At 36.6% G+C, this 18,916-nt stretch overlaps 1 protein-coding gene across 1 annotated transcript in view; it reads right to left on the bottom strand.

Moving 5' to 3' along the window:
- Positions 1-18,916, bottom strand: part of SMC6 (structural maintenance of chromosomes 6) — a 32,021-nt gene that overhangs the window by 4,902 nt on the left and 8,203 nt on the right. The window contains exons 8-22 of the mRNA XM_009885327.1: positions 18,042-18,161; positions 17,839-17,937; positions 16,572-16,718; positions 16,105-16,193; positions 15,424-15,588; positions 14,266-14,444; positions 12,991-13,192; positions 12,741-12,855; positions 10,367-10,527; positions 8,516-8,651; positions 7,514-7,594; positions 4,756-4,926; positions 2,932-3,069; positions 2,012-2,157; positions 1,169-1,294 (exon numbers count right to left, since the gene is read on the bottom strand). Of these exons, the coding sequence (XP_009883629.1) occupies positions 1,169-1,294; positions 2,012-2,157; positions 2,932-3,069; positions 4,756-4,926; positions 7,514-7,594; positions 8,516-8,651; positions 10,367-10,527; positions 12,741-12,855; positions 12,991-13,192; positions 14,266-14,444; positions 15,424-15,588; positions 16,105-16,193; positions 16,572-16,718; positions 17,839-17,937; positions 18,042-18,161 (2,075 nt within the window). The remainder of the gene's footprint in view (positions 1-1,168; positions 1,295-2,011; positions 2,158-2,931; positions 3,070-4,755; positions 4,927-7,513; positions 7,595-8,515; positions 8,652-10,366; positions 10,528-12,740; positions 12,856-12,990; positions 13,193-14,265; positions 14,445-15,423; positions 15,589-16,104; positions 16,194-16,571; positions 16,719-17,838; positions 17,938-18,041; positions 18,162-18,916) is intronic.

The raw sequence follows: 18,916 nt of genomic DNA, 5'->3' as shown, positions 1-18,916 counted from the left end.
CAGTTGACTAGGAGCTTTTATACACACTTCTTTCACAACTTCAACAGAAAATGACCAAATCCCACTGCATTCCCATCCAGTATTAGGACTGCACAGTAAGGATAGTAAAGAATTTACACAGACTCTGCCAGACCCCAGGAATTAAAGTGATGAATATTAATTCCACCACCACTCCCTTCCCCCCCGAATTCTAGCATACAATTCCCCAATAGACAATACATCACAGTTCTTGCAAGACAGAATTATGGTTCTTTAACATATCTTAGAATGGGATATATACACTAAAATTTGGGCACTAGGAACAAGATTCAGTTTGACATATATGGGCACCAAAAGGCAAGCACATCCGATTCCGCAGGTAAATCTTACCCACTAGTACCTCTACACTTCCACCTGCAAAAGTTGGGATTCTCCTGATCATTACTATCTGTCAGGATGAACTGGCGCCGCCTCCAAATTGTACAAAAAGTACAAAAAGCACAAAAAGCAGAGCCAACACAGATATCCCTCTGTTTCTGCTGAAGGGAACGATGAATGATAAAGGGCTGCACTGGCAGACAGACCATCAGTCCTTCTGAAGGGAGGCCACCACAAAATCTTCATCAATTGGTATGGGATGCAAAGGGACTGAAGAAATAAGGAAGGGGTGCACTCCCAGTAGGGACACTCCACGACAGAAGCAGCTGTCAAACTGCAGAATCTGAATTAAGATTTTCAATTTTTTTCAGCACAGGGCAGAGATGATGTGTTTGGCCCACAATGAAATTACATGAGCACAGCACCACTAATTACATTCAATGAAAATGAGTGACAGGCCAGATGATTTCAATGCTAGTATGTTGCTGGTATTTTATTGACCAAAACCAGCACTGCACCAGAACTGCCTTGGATTAAGTCAGCATAGTTGAGGCCCTTCATGTGAAGCAAAATACAGCCTCCACTGATCATGTTGTTTTTCCAGCTGTCTGTCCAGGCTGCCCCTGAACTGTCAGGCAGGGTAGTACCAGATTTGGGTGCAAGACTGGGTTAGAAAGATTGCTGTGAATACTGCCTTAAAGATATCTCATTCTCATAGGTCTGCTCTAATTTTCACCCTGGAATACAGCCACATACTTACATCTACATATTAATTTATTTGAAACCTGAGATTACAGTAAAACTAACTCACCTTAAGAACTGCCGATATATTTTGAATCTCTGTGTCATTATTTCTTCCAGCAGCCTAATAAATTTCTTTAAATTCTTTACTTTACTGTTTGCATCCTCATATCTTTCCTTTGCATCATGAAATTGCCTGTTTTAATTAACAGAAAATTTGGGATCAACATGCATTACATTAAACCCAAGCTATTATCGTAAATGCTGAAAATCAAGTTGATAATGAAAACATTCAAATAAAAACTTTCTTGTGACGATCTACCTTAAAGCTAAAAGCATTTGATGAGTCAAGTAAGACATCGTTCACAAATGCAAAGTGGTCAAAAAATTAAATTTTACTTCTATTTTTAATTCTTTTGAAAGGAAACTCTTACACCAAGGAGAATGATTGACTGGGCTCCGCATGCTCAAGAACATCCAAGGTCAGTGATTCCTTGAAATACACTGCAGTCAAAACCTCAAGTAATTGCCTAACTTCTGCATTTGTTATTCAAACTAGAAGTATTCTTAATGCTCATTGCATCACAGAACAATGGCGAGTTATGTCGACACCATGTAGTCATAACTAGGATACTTCTAAACACTAAGAGCATTTCCAATTATTGGTAACTTCGTATATATATAGAGAAAGACAGTACAGACACTGTCTAAAATCACTAGAGGGTAGTTCAACACTCCTAAGTCTGTTCAGTACCAGTTGACTGAGCAATCAGCACAGCATGTTTCCATACTTTCGTACATGGTTTAAGTACTAACCACACATATAAATGCATTGTGAGTCAACAAGAAAACTCTTCTTTCCCCTATCTTTTCCATCTTACTTGAACAACTTTAGACATTAAAGATGACTTACTGTACTATTTCTTCTCTGTTTCCATGGCGATCATTTTCTGAATTTATCCTCTCTCTCAAGCGATTCATTTCTGCATCAAGACTCTTAACGGTTCTGCTGACCTCTATGCGCTCTGGGTAGATTTGCCTAGCTTGTGCAACTTTTTCCTAAAGCAATGTTTGAAACTCAATTAATTGCTACATTTTTAAACAACCTGTTTAGTCTTCACAACAAATATTTTGTGCTATGGAAAAACAAGGTCTACAAGAACAATGTTTTTGTAGACCTTTTGTAGAACAAGAAATTGTTCTTTATTTATCACAGCAAACCTAGTTATCATTAACAATTTTACTAAGAACATTTATAGGTAGGTAGTTATTTCAGCGCTAAGAACTCTATCCATCTGAGATCTTTAATATGTTCACAGTTATTTAGCTAGTACAGATAAATAAGGAACCAAATTCACCATAATTAAATAGGAGAGTCTTCCAAAAGTCTTTGCAGATGTGATTTCAGAGTTAGTTAATAAAGCTTGATTAGGTAAGTCTCTAAAACATCAGGTATGAGATCTGTACAAGGAAAAACCTAGCATCCAAAAAACCAAAACAGTATTATTTGATTTAACTTAAAACAGAAATTTTACATCATTTAATCTTTTCACTGTAAGATACGGAAGAAAAGAGTCCTAGAAGGATAACCCCTAACTTATCTGTCAAGACAGAGATGGTGCTCTGCCAGACAAACAAAAGAAGCCTCAATTCATTTATACAAAATTACTTTCACGTGATTTAGATACAGTCAGCTTAAGACATAGCTGAGGAAATACTGTGTAGCTGACTATTAATATGGTCTGTATGTTGTACAAGTGGAATGATTTATTATTAAATATTAGAAAGATCATGATCATCTGACTTCAATAAAGGAAAAAAACCCACACCTACCTCTAATTCTTTTTCTTTGGCAGCTAGTAAATCTTTATGTCTTTTTATGCAAGCCAAGTGTTCTTTCTGCTTGTCTTCATAGTGCTGCAAACGGCGTTTACTGTTTTCAACCTCTGAGTCAGCTTGGTTTAATTCATCCTGTTTGGAATAAATTAAGATGTGATAAGTGAGCTGTTTGGGGTAGATTCTTAAGCATCTCTCTAATATTTACTTATCACAGGTAATTGTTGGTTTTAACACTAATTTATTTTGCTTTCAGTAAGATGACTCCTTTTAAAGTCCAGGAGCTTTAGCAGCAACTTATCAGAAAGTCTGTACTCAATTCTGACAAGCACATAATAAAGGCCTGTAATGTTTTTAAGAACCGCATCTTGAGGGTATGTTTTAATGTTTGAAAAAAAGCCATCTTTTCTCCTAAGCCTCCAAAACACATTTGTTTTATCCACTACATTCTAGCCAGAACTTCTGCTGCCCGTGTGACATCAGCCTGAACTGCATTTCTGTGTGAAAATTCAGTGTCCTGCTATACCTATAATATGATGTAGACAACAGCAATTTCTATATTACATGAGTGTTGATACAGCTGAGGTGATATCATATCTTTCCAGAGAAGCAAACAGGTATAAAGAATGACATAAATTAAAGACAATTTTCTTCCTCATCCCTGTGAACTAAATGGCTTATCTTAAAAAAAACAAAAATAAAACACAGTCCCAAAGCAAAAACACCACCCCAAAAAAAAAAACCCCAAAATAACAAGCAAAAAAACCAACCACCACCAACAATAATGGCTGTTCTTACCTTTTTCTAATCCTGCCTTAAAGCAACAATTTGCTATATGTCAACAGTTTATTAAACAACTGTAGAACACACAGCAGTATATCCAACCTAAAATCCTTTCAGAAATTTAAAAGTTGCCCTCTGTTGCTTAATAATGAGCAATAATGTTTTAATATTCCCAATATATCTATTCTCCTTCCTTACATGCTGCTGCTTTTTAAATAGAGTATCATTAGAATGTCCACACTGGATGCATTATAACTAATATATTTATCAGCTGTTTTATTTACCTGCTTCCTTCCTCTATTTGTTTGCTCTTGCTTTTTTAATTTGGGCTGACTACATAGCAACGTACAAGTTAAGTGACGCATATCAGAGATTCCTATAGAAATCTTTAATTTTTTCCTCCTTCTACAACATGATGGACACTTATTTCCACTTTCAAACCATCAATTCTTCTTGGCAATATGAGATTGCCTTCCATTTGCTAATATTAAATTTTGCATATCACCACTCTGCTATTTATCTTAAGTCTTGCTACTTCTCTGTGATTTCCTGGTGTCTGCTGTCATCTTGAATAATTGAAACTACGTATCAGTACCTTCTGTGATTATGCAACTTCATAGAATAACAACCATTTCATACAGAACTTCAAATGCTATTTTGAAAACTGACCAGTTATGAACATTCTTAGCCCGGCCTTATCAGAAACAAACAAATAGCCCAAAACAACAGATGTGATGCACTAAAAAAGAAAGTCAAGGAAATTATTTTTCCTTCCTTATCAGTCCATGCATAAAAATACCTGGAAACAAACTCTATTTAAACATAAAACACTATATCAACTACACTTAACAATCAACATCATCTTCAAAATATTGCCAAGCCGATTTCTCGATATGCTCTAGAAGGAATGCTCTACTTCCAATTCATAGATAGACCTTAAACGTATCAGGAAGGAGCATACTCTTTTCTCTTTTTAACCTCATTTCCCTTGCCACACAAAGGGAATGATCTAGAAATACGATATGAAATTATTGCTACCTTAATTGGACCAGCAATTTCTTCTACTTGATGAATTTTTTCTTTCATTTCTTCAAATTTTTTCTCAGCTACCTGAAGAATATTTTTCAGTTCTTCCATTTTTGCGCTTTGTTGCTGCATGTCTTTTTTTACAGATTCCATCTTACCCTTATTTTCTTCCGCTTCATCTTCCTGTCAAAATACGTTAAATGAAGAATAATAAAAGGAGACATACATTTGCAAATTACTGTACAAGATTTTTATTATTGCTATCAGGGTACAAGATTACATGCAATACTCTAATAAGAATACAAATAGCTCAATGCAGTTGCCACTAAAGCCCAAAAGAAGAGACTGACAGATCTTGTAGGAGACCACTGAATCAAACTGCAAAAGAAAAAGTGGAATTTCCTAACTAACTGAAAATTAAGGAGACTTTATTTGGGAGTTGTGATGAAAACACTAAAGGGGTTAGGATTTTGTGAAGACTTAGCCATGATAATATTTTACTACAGCAAATTTTTAAACAAATAAACAAGGTAACTTCCCTCGGATCTGTGACATAGTATATACATTCAGTAGGCAAAGAAATACAGGAACAGTAAGCAGATCATCACTGTTCCCTGGACAATGATACCATTCCTAATAAATTATTATCATACATACTTCCGATTAAAAAAGACAAATATTGTAAAACCTGGGAAAAATATGTAAATAAAACTTTGTATCGCTAAGATTCTTTTTCACAATCAGACAATTGTGAAATCAAGGTGGCAATGAAAGACAAATACCACATGAAAACCAGCAAATCAAAACATAGTAGTGGTCAGAAAGCACAAAAAAAACAGAAAGAAAAAAATCCAAGAAAGGACTAAGGAGAAGCAAATATATAAATCTACCAGTTGCGCAAGACTATTATCAGAAGCAAAGGTAAAAATTCAGATGCTCAAAAAGCAAGTGTCCAACAACTTTTGAAGAGGAAAATATTCTACAAAAAGGTAATATTTTTCTATCTCACCAAAACGATAAACAATATACTTTTTTTTAAACCAACAGAACGAGATAATCTGGGACAGAGAAACCCTACAGGAACTTGCAGAATCTGTAATGAACTCTTACTTTCTGAGTAAATTTTGAAGTGTTTACTTACACGTACGCACGTGCACATACACTGAAAGACAGACTACTGAAAAAGTGTGAGTTTGTGCCAACATCAGAAGCGACAAAAAAAAAAAAAAGAAATAATATCCTGGGCAACTTAGCCTCTTGCTGATCCCAGATAAAATAGTGGGAAAACTGGCATGAAATTTTACTGAAAAAAATATAGTCAGGATTATTGTTAACATCTATTAGCATGAAATCTTGGCCATCTTTCCGAGCACAAATACAGGCTCGGTGGGGAATGGCTGGAGAAGAGCCCTGAGGAGAAGGACCTGGGCGTGCTGATTGACCACAAACTCAGCATGAGCCAGCAATGTGCAATCGCAGCCCAGAAGGCCAACCATATCCTGGGCTGCATCAAAAGAACTGTGGCCAGCAGGTCAAGGGAGGTGATCCTGCCCCTCTACTCCACTCTCGTGAGGCCCCACCTGGAATACTGCATCCAGCTCTGAAGTCCTCAACATAAGACATGGACCTGCTGGAGCGTGTCCAGAGGAGAGCCACGAGGATGATCCGAGGGCTGGAGCACCTCTCCTATGAGGAGAGGCTGAGGGAGTTGGGGCTGTTGAGTCTGGAGAAGAGAAGGCGCCGGGGAGATCTTATTGCGGCCTTCCAGTACCTAAAGGGGGCCTACAGGAGAGCTGGGGAAGGACTTTTTACTAGGGCATATAGTGACAGGACGAGGGGGAAAGGCTATAAACTGGAAAAGGGCTGGTTTAGATCAAACATTAGGAAGAAGGTTTTCACTTTAAGGGTTGTAAGGCACTGGCACAGGTTGCCCAGAGAGGTTGTTGAGGCCCCATCCCTGGAGGTGTTGAAGGCCAGGCTGGACGTGGCCTTGGGCAACCTGGTCTAGTGGGAGGTGTCCCTTCCCATGGCAGGGGGGTTGGAACACGATGATCTTCAAGGTCCTTTCCAACCTAAACCATTCTATGATTCTATGATCTGTACATTAGATTACAAAGTAACAGTTGAAATTCATGGCTACCATCATACAAATCACAATAGATTACTAAACATTTTTCTTCTGTTCTTAAACTACTATGCGTACATTTTAAGAATGCATGAATAAGAATAGGAACTTTGAAGAAACCATCATACTACCATGATCGTTCCCTAGGGCAATGTATGAACTTTAAAACTTCTGCATGGTGAAGCAAGAAACTGTGGGTTTAGGGCAGAGCAGCAGTGCTGTGACATAAATTATGCTCCAGGGTAGCCTTTACCTATGCTTTGATGGTGCCACTTCTGACTTCCAAACCTACAGCACCGCTTCACCTCAGCCAGAGTTTTACAGCGCTGCAGGTCTGGAATGAGGAAAGAAAATGCAGGGCATATCCCTTTACAACACCACCTTGCCTTCCATAAACCTGCAGTGCGATTGGTTTGAGAAAGGGCAGGAAAAAAAACAACCAACCAAACAAACGAAAACTCACCAAAAATAAATAAAATCATGCCAATGCCCTAATTGTAGACATTTTGTAGAGTTTTATGTTCTCCACTATTTATCCAACTTGTACAGTAATTGAAAATCTACAAAATTTGCTTATTTCAAAGTACTACTAACATTAAAAGAAATTATTTCATATTCTTATTAGACATAATTTGCTATTCTTACTAATGTACGGATGTCCACTGACTGGTGTTCTTCCATATTTTCAAGATCTGCTATTTCTGCATTTGTTGTTCTTATTTTTATCTGAAAAGAAAATAAACATTCTTGAGCTTATCTGAAGAGAAAAGTTGACATTTGTTCATTCAACCCAACATGGAAAGCAAGGTATTTGGACATTTAGCTTCATTAGTGCCTACAAAAGACAGAACTCCTCCCACTTAACTATGGAATCCATTTATGTAAGATATAACTTGTTCTGAAAGTCACATGCACTTTAAATCTTGAAGTTGTTATTGTATTTCCATTCAACATGACAACTGAATACAATATATTTTATTTTTCCTTCAAATATTTATCTTCAGCAATTTGAGTCCACATGCCATTTTCTTTTCTGATTGTTATTTGTCATTGAACATAACCTTATATAGTATTTAGCTTGCACTGCCTAACTGTGGTGGCCAGTGATGTATACAAATATACATCCTACCTAGAAGTACTGGAAAACAAAGAAAGAAGACTAATAGTTGTCAAATGGTTTACAAAGAAATTAAAATCAAGAAAACTTAAAGGTGAAATATTCAGCATATTAGAAAAGGTTAAGAATATAAATGAAGAGCATGTAGAGAAACAAGGTTCTGGGAATGAAGAGGTAAGGCTCAACGGAAATAAAGCAGGGGGAAGCAAGGAAAAGAAACTTACATAAAATACTGCACCAACTTGCTATTTGTGTCAAAAAAACAGCAGCAGAAATTTGTAAGATTCAGCACAAGAGGAAAAGAAAAAAGATACCATACAGAAACAAACAGCATATGCTAGGGTTGATGTGACCGCTATCATTCTGTCCTAAATGACAAAAGCATACTACAAAAGTACAACATGAAAGCAAACAACAAAAGTAAGGTTACACATTAATAACTATCATCCACTCAAAATATATTGCAAGTGTCAAAATGAAATAAGGAAAGACCGACCAGTTTCTAAAAATTAACTTTGCACCTATTTTACCTGTAGTTCTTTTTGGTGTTGTCGATGACCATGAAGATGATCTCCATTCTGCCTAATCTCATTTTCAATGGAAAACAAACGTTGGCGAGATGCTGTCATCTGTGCCTTTTTGTTTTCAATTTCGTTCTCCAAGTGGCTTTATAAAAAAAGTGATATTGAGATATTATATTACATAGATATTATTTATTAAGCATACACACACAGAGAAAGACACAAAATTAAATGCATGAAAAGACAGACGGTAAAAAAGCACCCCACCACCCCCCCCAAAAAAAAAAAAAAATCTGAAATTTGTTATGCATCAGATGGTTTGAACAATCAATACAGAAACAGCAAAGCTCTACAGCAGAACTCATTGTCAATAACCAGCAGATAGCTGTTTGATGGTCCTAGTTCAATGCCTGGCGGATAAACCATTCATGTAATTTGAACCATCTGTACCCTCTGTTAGCAATTTTTGCAAACAGGCCAAATGTTTGAACCAAACCGGGGTGTTACTTCTAAAAATACTTCCGCATCTCAAGAGAAAACAAATAACTTTTACTAGGACAACACACTTCCAGTCAGAGAGAAAACACAGTAACAGAGATGTGGAAAAAAAAAATTATATAGTCTCATACTTTTCCTTCTATAAAGGAGGTCATGTCCAGAGATTTCCATAATTAATTCTTTCAGTTTGTGGTAAAACTATTGGAAATGCAAAATAAAGCTATTTTTTATTATTATTTATAGATGGCAAAACTTTGATAGTCTTTCATCCCTGCAAAAGAAAGGGGAAGCTTTACTAATATTACTGTTAGAAAAGAAAAAATAATGCAAGTTTTTAATCCAACTTTTTCTATAGATGCATGAAATGGACTGATTAAGTCTGATCCCAGAATCAGTGTTTAATAAATTGCATATACTATTCCAGATAAATGTGTCATTGCTTTAGGTTAAGTTCTGAGGCAGAGCAAGGAGGTGGGAAGACATTTTTCCTTTTTAACTGGCCTACATCATTCCCCCATAGCAATTTTGGTAATGAAATGCCTATAAACACTTTGAAAGTTAAGGTAATCTTTGAGGGGAGTTCACTATATACTGACAAAGTACAATTAACTGACACTTTTAAATCTTTTGAGTTTGCAAAATAATTTTTTAACATCCAGTTCAGTCTACACTATCAGCTATTAATACAATAAATTAAAATATTTACTTAAAATGTTTGCCATATAATCTGAGCCTCAAAATAAAATGATTCTATTGTCATCAGTTTACTTGGTGACAGTTCAGTCTTTAAACTTTGAAACGTGTTTGGTTTTTTAAACTACCATTTTGAAAGCAATGAGAAAAAACATAACTAGAAAATAAAATGGAAGGGGGGTGAAGTCAAGTTTATCAGACACCTACCATAAGTGAAGTCAAAACCCTGAGAAAACACAGATGCAAAGTTTGAAAACTGTAGGTTTAAGGGTGCCAATTTTTGTTTGAATAATCAGGTTTCCTTTGCAGTAAACTATGATACCACTGTTCAGGTACTAGATTTTTAAAGAAATTGCCTTGACTCCATATTCTTTTTCAGGAACCATAAAATAAAAAGGAAGGTAGCTAGATTTCCTGGAATATTCAGCCTAGAAAATCCCTACTTGCTGGGTAAAATTTACATGCGACAAGCTGAAAAATATCTAGATTTGTACCTATCACAGAAAGGCCTTGAAATAAAGAGGTTTTCCAGACGTCTCAGAAAAGAATTGCAAATCTCAGAAAGAAAATGCAGAGACTGGAGTAGTGTACATGTAAATAGACAAATACGCAATTCCACTATTCGTGTCAACAAGTGCACTTTTTACAAATACAATACAAGATGCTAACCTTATTTCTGCTTCAACATCTTTGCTTAGGAACTTGGGTCTGACGTAATCAGAAGAGTAGTATCGTCTTTCAAATACCTGATCACCTTCAGCAGTAAAAGCTTCTCTACAATTTTTTGGGGGCCGATTAAACTGCATTACTTCACGAGCTTTACGGCTACTCTGAAAAATACAAAGACCTTATCATACCAACAGAAAAGCAACCATAATTAAAGGTATTAATTTAAAACTTGTCTAGAAGTTCTTACCCAGAAATAATTACAATTCCTAATGAAAAATAACAGTAATGAAAGAACGTGAAAAAAATCTGTAGTGTTAAGAATCTGCTTTTCTTAGTTGAATAAGACATTTATGTTTTCAAAAACCACCCACTTAGTTTAGCTGTCCATTTCTTTTATTCTATTATAAATTTATTTAAATTGTAAGCTCCGTAGTTTGATCAGTCCCTTATAACTTGCCATGGGAAAAAAAAAACACTAACCAAAAGGTCACTATGCACAGTTATATTTAACTGTCAAGAGTGAAATACACGTATAGGAAACAATCTTCCAAAGAAAGCTGCAAAGTACATCAAATGATATTTAATTAAAGTTTGGGGAAACACGCTGGTAAAAAAACGTCGCCAGTGCCAGACTAAGTTGTCACAAGTGCCTTTGACCAAGGCAATCATGTTAACCATTCAGAAGTATAATTTAATTCATACAACACCCATACAACTTCTTTCAGATTCAGCTGAAATTGTTCAGGTAGTGCTCAACGATAGTAACATGAAAATCAGTGGTTAGGGTAAGGCAGAGAAGGAAGACCAAAACTAGTATTCCTGCCATGAAAAAGAGTTTAGGAAGTTCAGCTGCTATGTATCCCATTCAGTGCCAGTCATGCTTGCTAAACAGTCAGCTCTGCACTAGACAGACCATGAACTGCCTCTTTTCCATCAGGAATGTCAGATGACAAAATGGGACAAGCAGTTTTGGAGAAAACCAAAATCTACAAAGACTAAGTGTCATTCGTTCTGCTGCTCATAGAATACCCTGCTTTCTTTGAACAAAAATATATGTATCTTATTTTTAGCTTTGAACATTTCACCTGTAATCTTATCTGCTAGAGCTGGTATCTTTAGTAGTAACAGAAAATCAAAACCCAATTAAGGTCAGAAATCATATAGTGGCAGAAAACAGTTCATTAACACATTTTTATGGTGATCAAATAATAGATTCTTAGCAACAAAATAGTATGTAATCTTAAATCAACACCAGTTGCTAGTCATCTCATTCAATCCTAAAAATGGTAATAAGTAACTCCTCATTACCATTTTTTTATTTTACCAGACTCTATCCACAACCACGACACACTTGCTCATATCAAATCCAAAGGGACTCTGGGTGTTATGGTAGGTGGAAAAATAAATTAGGCTGTGAATGCTAACACAGCTGATAATTTCACGTAAGAGTGGGTGGCTGAATATCCAAAAGGGAACTTTTGAACTCTCAAGCACAAGCCTGCTACAGCTACAACTGGTACCTAGCTACCAGTTGCTGAGTGCAACTGGTAGGAGCCGGTTCCAAATTTTGGTAACACTTGGACTACACAGAACTGACACATCCTGAACTCACCAACTGATATGGAGACATGAGACAGAGAGAGCAGTTAGGAGGCTGACCATACGCACATGGACTATTTAGACTGGGAAAGCAGACCACTTAGAGGCTCAGAAAGGTGGTGGTGAACATCCCAGAAACAAACAGGGAAGATCCTGGAAACACATGGGGAGAGATCTGTCTACAAAGATCTCTGGGACAAATCCCAGAGAATGCCCAGGGACCTCAGACAGTAACAGCCCGAATGGGCATCTGTGAGCAGCTGCACAGTAAGAACCAGTAAGATTTTCTGCCTGGTCTTCCTGGATCTCCTTGCTGGGGACAGAAGTTGAGACCTTTGAAGGTAGTGTTGGGCAGGGGCAGGGAAACAAGCAGGTGTGTGGAAATAAGAGTAAGTGCTCTAACTTCTCGATTCTTAAATAAATCCCAGTATCTAAATCCACTATGGCTTGTCAGTTTACTGTCTCACCCATGACAGAAAACAGGGTTTGAAGTGGGACACTGACAGTTTATTGAACACCAAGAGGGCCTTACCAGGAACCCTCCAGTGGAAACATACATGTGTGCATACTGCACTATAACACTGATAACTGATACACCCAGGGTTTACGGAGCCATCGGGGTCCTCACCTCTCTCAGAGGGGCAAAAAGAAAAAGAAAATAATCTACTCTACCTCTTTTGTCCATAACAGACACTATCAGCAAAGGTATTGTATATGCTCCAAACGAAGAGAAAATGGTTTTCTTTAAAGACCAATAGGGAGCATAGAGTCTTACTTTAATCAGCAGGATTGTTTCTATACCCCTCACATCAATCAAACAATTGGCAACCACTGCATGATCTATCTCCAATGCTGTGAGAACCGATGGGAATTCTGGATGATGAACTGCTCTGAAGAAAAGAAGAAAAAATATCATTCATAAAGCTCCCATGAAATCTTTAAAAAAAATATTTCAAAAAATTCTTTTCAACTAATAATAATTTGAACCATAAAGGCTAAGCAACAAAATTCAAAACATGACTTACCTGTGCCTAACATCATAAACTGTATTCTGAAATTTATTTACAATTATTTGAGGTCTAAATCCTTGTGGATAATATTTTGACATTAGCAGCTGAAGAGCTCTTTCATCACTATGATTATCACAGCAAAATGCCTGAACTAGGCTCTTTAAACAAGATTCAACAGCCAAGGTCAGTTCAGCATCTTTTGGATGAATGAAAGCACCTAAATAAACATAAGAGACAAGGTTTTAGGAGCTGTGTTCCATAACAAAACATCTAGTAGTGCATTTTTACCACTCAAAGTTTTTGTTTTGTTGTGTTATGGGGGTTTTTAAGAGTCTAAAATAAACCTTTCTTACAAGAAGAAAAAAAAAATTACAAAGTTAACTAAAAGATAAAAACCACCACAACAGACAAGCCACCCTGAGAACACAGACATATAATTTCTCTTCCTATAGAGACACCTACACATATTTAGATGCCTACATTTTCTTCCAAGATCTTTGACAGGTCACTACTAACTTCCATTAAGGTACCAGTTTTACGGCAGCTCAGCAGGAGTATATCAAGGCAAAGATTGCTTATCAACCATTTAATGCTTTAAGGGTAAAGGCAGAGGAACAACTATGCTGTAAGTTAAAAAAACATTAAGATTTCCATTTTATCACCTGTCTTCAGTAGTATGTGTGTTTGCATGTTCTTACCCTGCAGTAAATGCCCAGTACTTAAGTACCTGGCCTTTACGCTTACAACCAAAATATGCTGAAGCCATGAACTGAAAATAGCAGTCACTGCTGGAGCGGGTCAAAAAACAAATGAAATCAAACTTTCCAAGAAAATTTCAATTGGTTCTGTAAGAGTCACTCCATGCAAAACACCAAGTTTGAGAAGCCCACAAGTCAGCAACTGGACATTTTGAACAAAATCTGTCCCAGAGCTGGACAGTGCTATCCAACAAGCAACAGGCAGCCAAAGCACAACAGACTGATGCTTAGAGTGGGGGGGGGAGTCAGAGGGGTGCACTGGAAGTTTATCATTGTAACTATACAAAATACCTTAACAAAACCAGCTAGAAAATGAGGAAAACCAGTAGATGTTAACTAGTTCATGTGATAAAAAGAACAGAAGCAAAAGATAATCTACTAGGACAAAACCTTTAGTCCAGGAAGTACAGAAGAAAGATACATCTGAAGCTCCTTAAAGAACAAAGAGTTCTTCTAAAAGATCACTGTTTACATTCGCAGCCACGCAATAAATCCCATGAGGAAATATGTCTTTTTCAGCAGTCATTCTCACCTAAAGGTCCTACGGGTTTGTGTTTAAAGCACCCTTGCCTATAGGCTGTTTCAACTGCTTCAAGAAATTCTGGTATATGCGGTCCAAATCTTTTCAAGGTATTTGTTTTACTATCTTTCAGCTCTCTCAGTTGTTTCTGCTTGGCATCCAGTGCTTGTTTCATATCACAGTCTTCTCTCCTAAGAGAACAGTAGCAACAGCTTATGAAGCCTTAATTTGATTAAAATAATTGTTAACTCTCATTTTTCAAGTACTAATAGGACAGTGTATAGAAACCTCAATACTCCAATGTACTGCTAGCTACACACATGTAACAATATTTTATAGCTTCAAGAAACATGAAACAAAAAAGCAAGAAAGAAAATTACTACTTTGCAACAGTTTTACAAGACTTATTTCTAACAGTTTATAATAAATTTCTTTCCAATTACATGTTTCAATTTCACTATCTTCTACAAAGGTCTTAAACAGAACACAAAGTAACTGTTGGTTATAATAACTGATAAAAGACATTTAAACTAATACATCAAGTGCAATAAGCAACAATTCTCAAATCTCTTAAGAAAATAAATGACAACATCGCCGTAATCCCCTCTGGTAATCATTGTTAAAGTTCAGGTTTCCAAATCAAAGCCAGAGTGTTTGGTTTTCCTAGCTCGGGTATCGGCTAAATTGGTATTTGAACCACTTGCTTCAAAGTCTCTATACATTTCCCTTTAACTATAGGTACAATAACTAACCCTAAATGTATCTATTCCCTTATATGTTGTTATATATCTTGTCACATCATATCAGAATGTACTAGTATATTAAACAACATGAAAAAATTTAAATCAGTCTACCCATAGGATAAGAGAATAAGGGACAGATGGTGGGAGAAAGGAGGGCATTAAACTGACAGTATGGATTTCTATCAGGCTTGAAATTAGTAATACCCTTCACCTTTAATGACAAAACAGTTTTCTTAATTTTCTAAAAGTTTCTAAATTAAGTTATGCTGTGACAAAGACAGAAGTTTAGCAAGTTCTATGATAAACTAGGAAAAAAAAATAAAATTGAAACTAAAGTCTAGAACCCCAGGGAATGCAGGTAGATAAGAAGAGAGCTCTTATAACTTGAAACAAAGGAAAACAGTTAAATTCAAAAAGCGTAACTTACCTAAGTCTAGTATGTTCTTCCTTACACTTAGATATAGCCTGCTGAAACTGATCTACCTGTTGACCAATCATTATTTCTTCATCATGGAATGCCTTTAACTGTTCCCTTAAGTGGGCAATTTTCCTTTGTCTTTCCAATTTTTCAGGCTCTGAAACCTGATTAGCACTAGAAAAGATCATATTTCCATATTTGAAAACCACACTGATGATTTATATGTGACAAGAACTTAGTTTTATTACCTGTATCATACAAAAGATTTATGCATCAGAAAGTTACATTTAAGATTCTGTGCATTCACAAGATCTACAAAGCATAAATACCTATTGTAGTCTTTTTTTTTTTTTGTAATCAAACAAAACCCTCCCCAGTTACATTTCTATTACGTTTAGTTTAAGGTATACTTGTTTTGCAACACCACGGAAACTAGGAAACGTATTATCACCAACAAAAAAGAAAAGCTTTTTTTCTGCCCATTTACCTCATTGCTTTCTAGTCAAAATCTTGGTATGCAAAGAAGCAGGATCAGAAATATTTAAATATTTAATTGGATCCTGTTAAAGTTTAAATAAATATTAAATAAACTGTTACGGTAGATATTCTTATTAATCAGAAAAGCTCACTCCCTGCATAACTAACTATACCTTAATAAACTTACACTGTAATCACTGTATCTGTTTTTACCTGCTTTTCAGTTCTTCAATTCGTTTACGTAGCTGTTCATCATCTTTTCCCAGACGTTTTAACTCAATTGCAAAACGATTATAAAGTACCTATGAAGGAAATAGGATACAGTATTCATAAATAGAAGCAAGAAATAATTTCAAAAAGAACTATAGTGTTGAGTAAATAAACACTGAACTGCATCAAAACAGACAAAACCAACTGGAATTTCATGAATGTGAAAAAGGACTAACACAGTTAACTTGAATCATATTTATTTTGACCTAAGCTTAACACCCGTGTAAAGATATAAACCCCATGGCCCCCAAACAGAACCTACATGCAAGTCAGGCAGGAAACTGGGCCTACTTTGAACTACACTATGGATTCAGGAAGCCTAGACACAGATGGAGCAGCACATATGGGTAGAACATAGACAAGATTAAAGCTTTAAATTGGTATGAACATTGAAAGTTCTTTTTGCCTACCTCAGCTTCATTGACTGCTTTTCTTTTTGCCTGTACATCAGCCTTCAAAGATACACACTGAGGATGCAGGGCTTGTGCTTCTTCACTTATTGTTATTAACTTGTCTTGTATTGCTTTGTACTTTTCTTCTGCTTCATTCACTTTTACCTTTGGTGCAAAAAGAGAATGATCCACAAGTAGTGAAGCAAAATTTGTTAAAAACCTCTTAATGCTATAGAAGTACGTTTCAAAAGAATGCATCAAACTTATCTCATTTGCCTTTTTTTCGTTTAAAAAAAATAAAGCAAGTCATTGCCACTATGGATACGCTAAGATGAAAATCAACAAAGGAACATACTCAGGAAACCAACGGACTACCAAATCTGTGAAGTAAACAGCAACCTTCTTTTCTAACTCATGGTTTACTCAAACACAGGACTCTTAATACAATAAGGCCAAGTACCACAATATGAAAAGAAGTCAAACCAGTATCTGGAGAATGTTCCTTCAACACCACACAGACATGTTTGGCCATAAAGTAAAAACGCTTCAATTTTAAAACAAATACATGCTCTTTATTTTAAACATTAAAAAAAAAAAAAAAAAAAAAGAAGGGAAGAAATGAGTGCAAATTCAGAAAGTCTGGAGGAGTTTTAACACACTGAAAAGTTCAAAATAACGACGTCTGGTGTTTCTCTGCAAAACATATATTTCATATGCGAATCTGAATGTTTGGCCAAATTATTCTTTTTTGCTACCTAGAGAAGTCTTAAGTACCATTTACAGAGTCTGTTAAATTTCTAGATGTCTCCTGAAATCAGACACCGATCTTTTCTACAGGCAATGATACCCAAAAACCACCATGACAGATCTCTGAAAGATGCTCCAACATTACAGAGAGGCATTAAGTAACTACTCTCAACAGTAAAACAGTTAAATTACTGTTCACTTGTAAATGGTCAGCTCAAATTCCCAGTCAAAATAATAAAACCCTTACCTGAAACAAAAGCATCAGCATGAAAACCACACACACCCCCACTAATCAACAGGGGAAAAAAAAAAAGTCCTAATATTAGTATCCACTGAAAGGTGGAATGCAAACATTCTTGTTAAGTTTTAGATGGCTAAAAAGGCATATGAACAGCAATATTCTTAGCTGTTCTTGAAAAGCTAAGATGGCCAGTTCCTGTAACTTATAAGCTAAAGGGCAATCATAGTTTAAATATTATTTTTATTCTTGAGTCAAGGAGCCAAAACTAGAGTGACGTGGTTTAAACCACATATGTACCTGGCATTCTTCTAGCTTCTGAACAAACTTCTCTGTATTTCCTTCTTTAGCTCTGATGCCTTCTCTGATTGGCTGTATTTCTTTTTCCATTTCACCCACCTAAATAGAAACATATATTAGCATATGTGTGAATGTACGCAGCAGATTGGGAATAATTTAAAGTAAGTTTCATATGAGGAAACTTATTTTAATGAGACATTTACCACTGCCCAAGCCATTTTATGTTTCAGATCTTCAAGATGATTTCGCATCTCATTCACAAACCCAATGCTTTTGTAACGGTCCTTTTTTTCACAATAAAGCAGCTTAAGTTCTTGAAGACGCTTTAAAAAAAAAAAAAAGGACAGGTTCAACCATGAGTGCAAAAAGCTGTGAAAAATTTGAAATCTTGGCATGATTTGCCTCAGTCTTCAGCAGTAGGACCAGTTGTTCCCTGAGTACCCAGATCCCTGAGCTAGAAGACAGGGATGGGGAGCAGAATGAAGCCCCTGTAATCCAAGGGGAAATGGTAAGGGACCTGCTTCAGCACCTCGAGGTACGCAAATCTATGGGACCACATGGGATCCACCCAAGGGTACTGAGGGAGCTGGCAGAAGTGCTCACCAGGCCACTTTGCACTGTTTATGAGCAGTCCTAACTAACCAGGGAGGTCCCAGCTGACTGGAGGTTGGCAAACGTGACACCCATCCACAAGAAGGGCCGGAACGAGGATCCAGGGAACTATAGGCCAGTCAGTCTGACCTCAGTACCTGTGAAGGTTATGGAACAGATCATCCTCAGTGCCATTACACGGCACATGCAGGAGAACAGGGTGATCAGGCCCTGATCTCCTTCTATGACAAAGGTGACCCACTTAGTGGATGAGGGAAAAGCTGCGGATGTTACCCACTTGGATTTTAGCAAAGCTTTTGACACCATTTTCCACAGCATTCACTCACAGCATTGAGATGCTGAGAGAGCTGGGGCTGTTCAGCCTGGAGAAGAGAAGGCTCCGGGGAGATCTTATTGCGGCCTTCCAGTACCTAAAGGGGGCCTACAGGAGAGCTGAGGAAGGACTTTTTACTAGGGCATGTAGTGA

Source organism: Charadrius vociferus, unplaced genomic scaffold (assembly GCF_000708025.1).
Source record: "Charadrius vociferus isolate BGI_N301 unplaced genomic scaffold, ASM70802v2 scaffold173, whole genome shotgun sequence".
NCBI lineage: Eukaryota > Metazoa > Chordata > Aves > Charadriiformes > Charadriidae > Charadrius > Charadrius vociferus.
The sequence above is the reverse complement of the archived record's forward strand: the minus strand, read 5'-3'. Positions and strand labels throughout refer to the sequence as shown.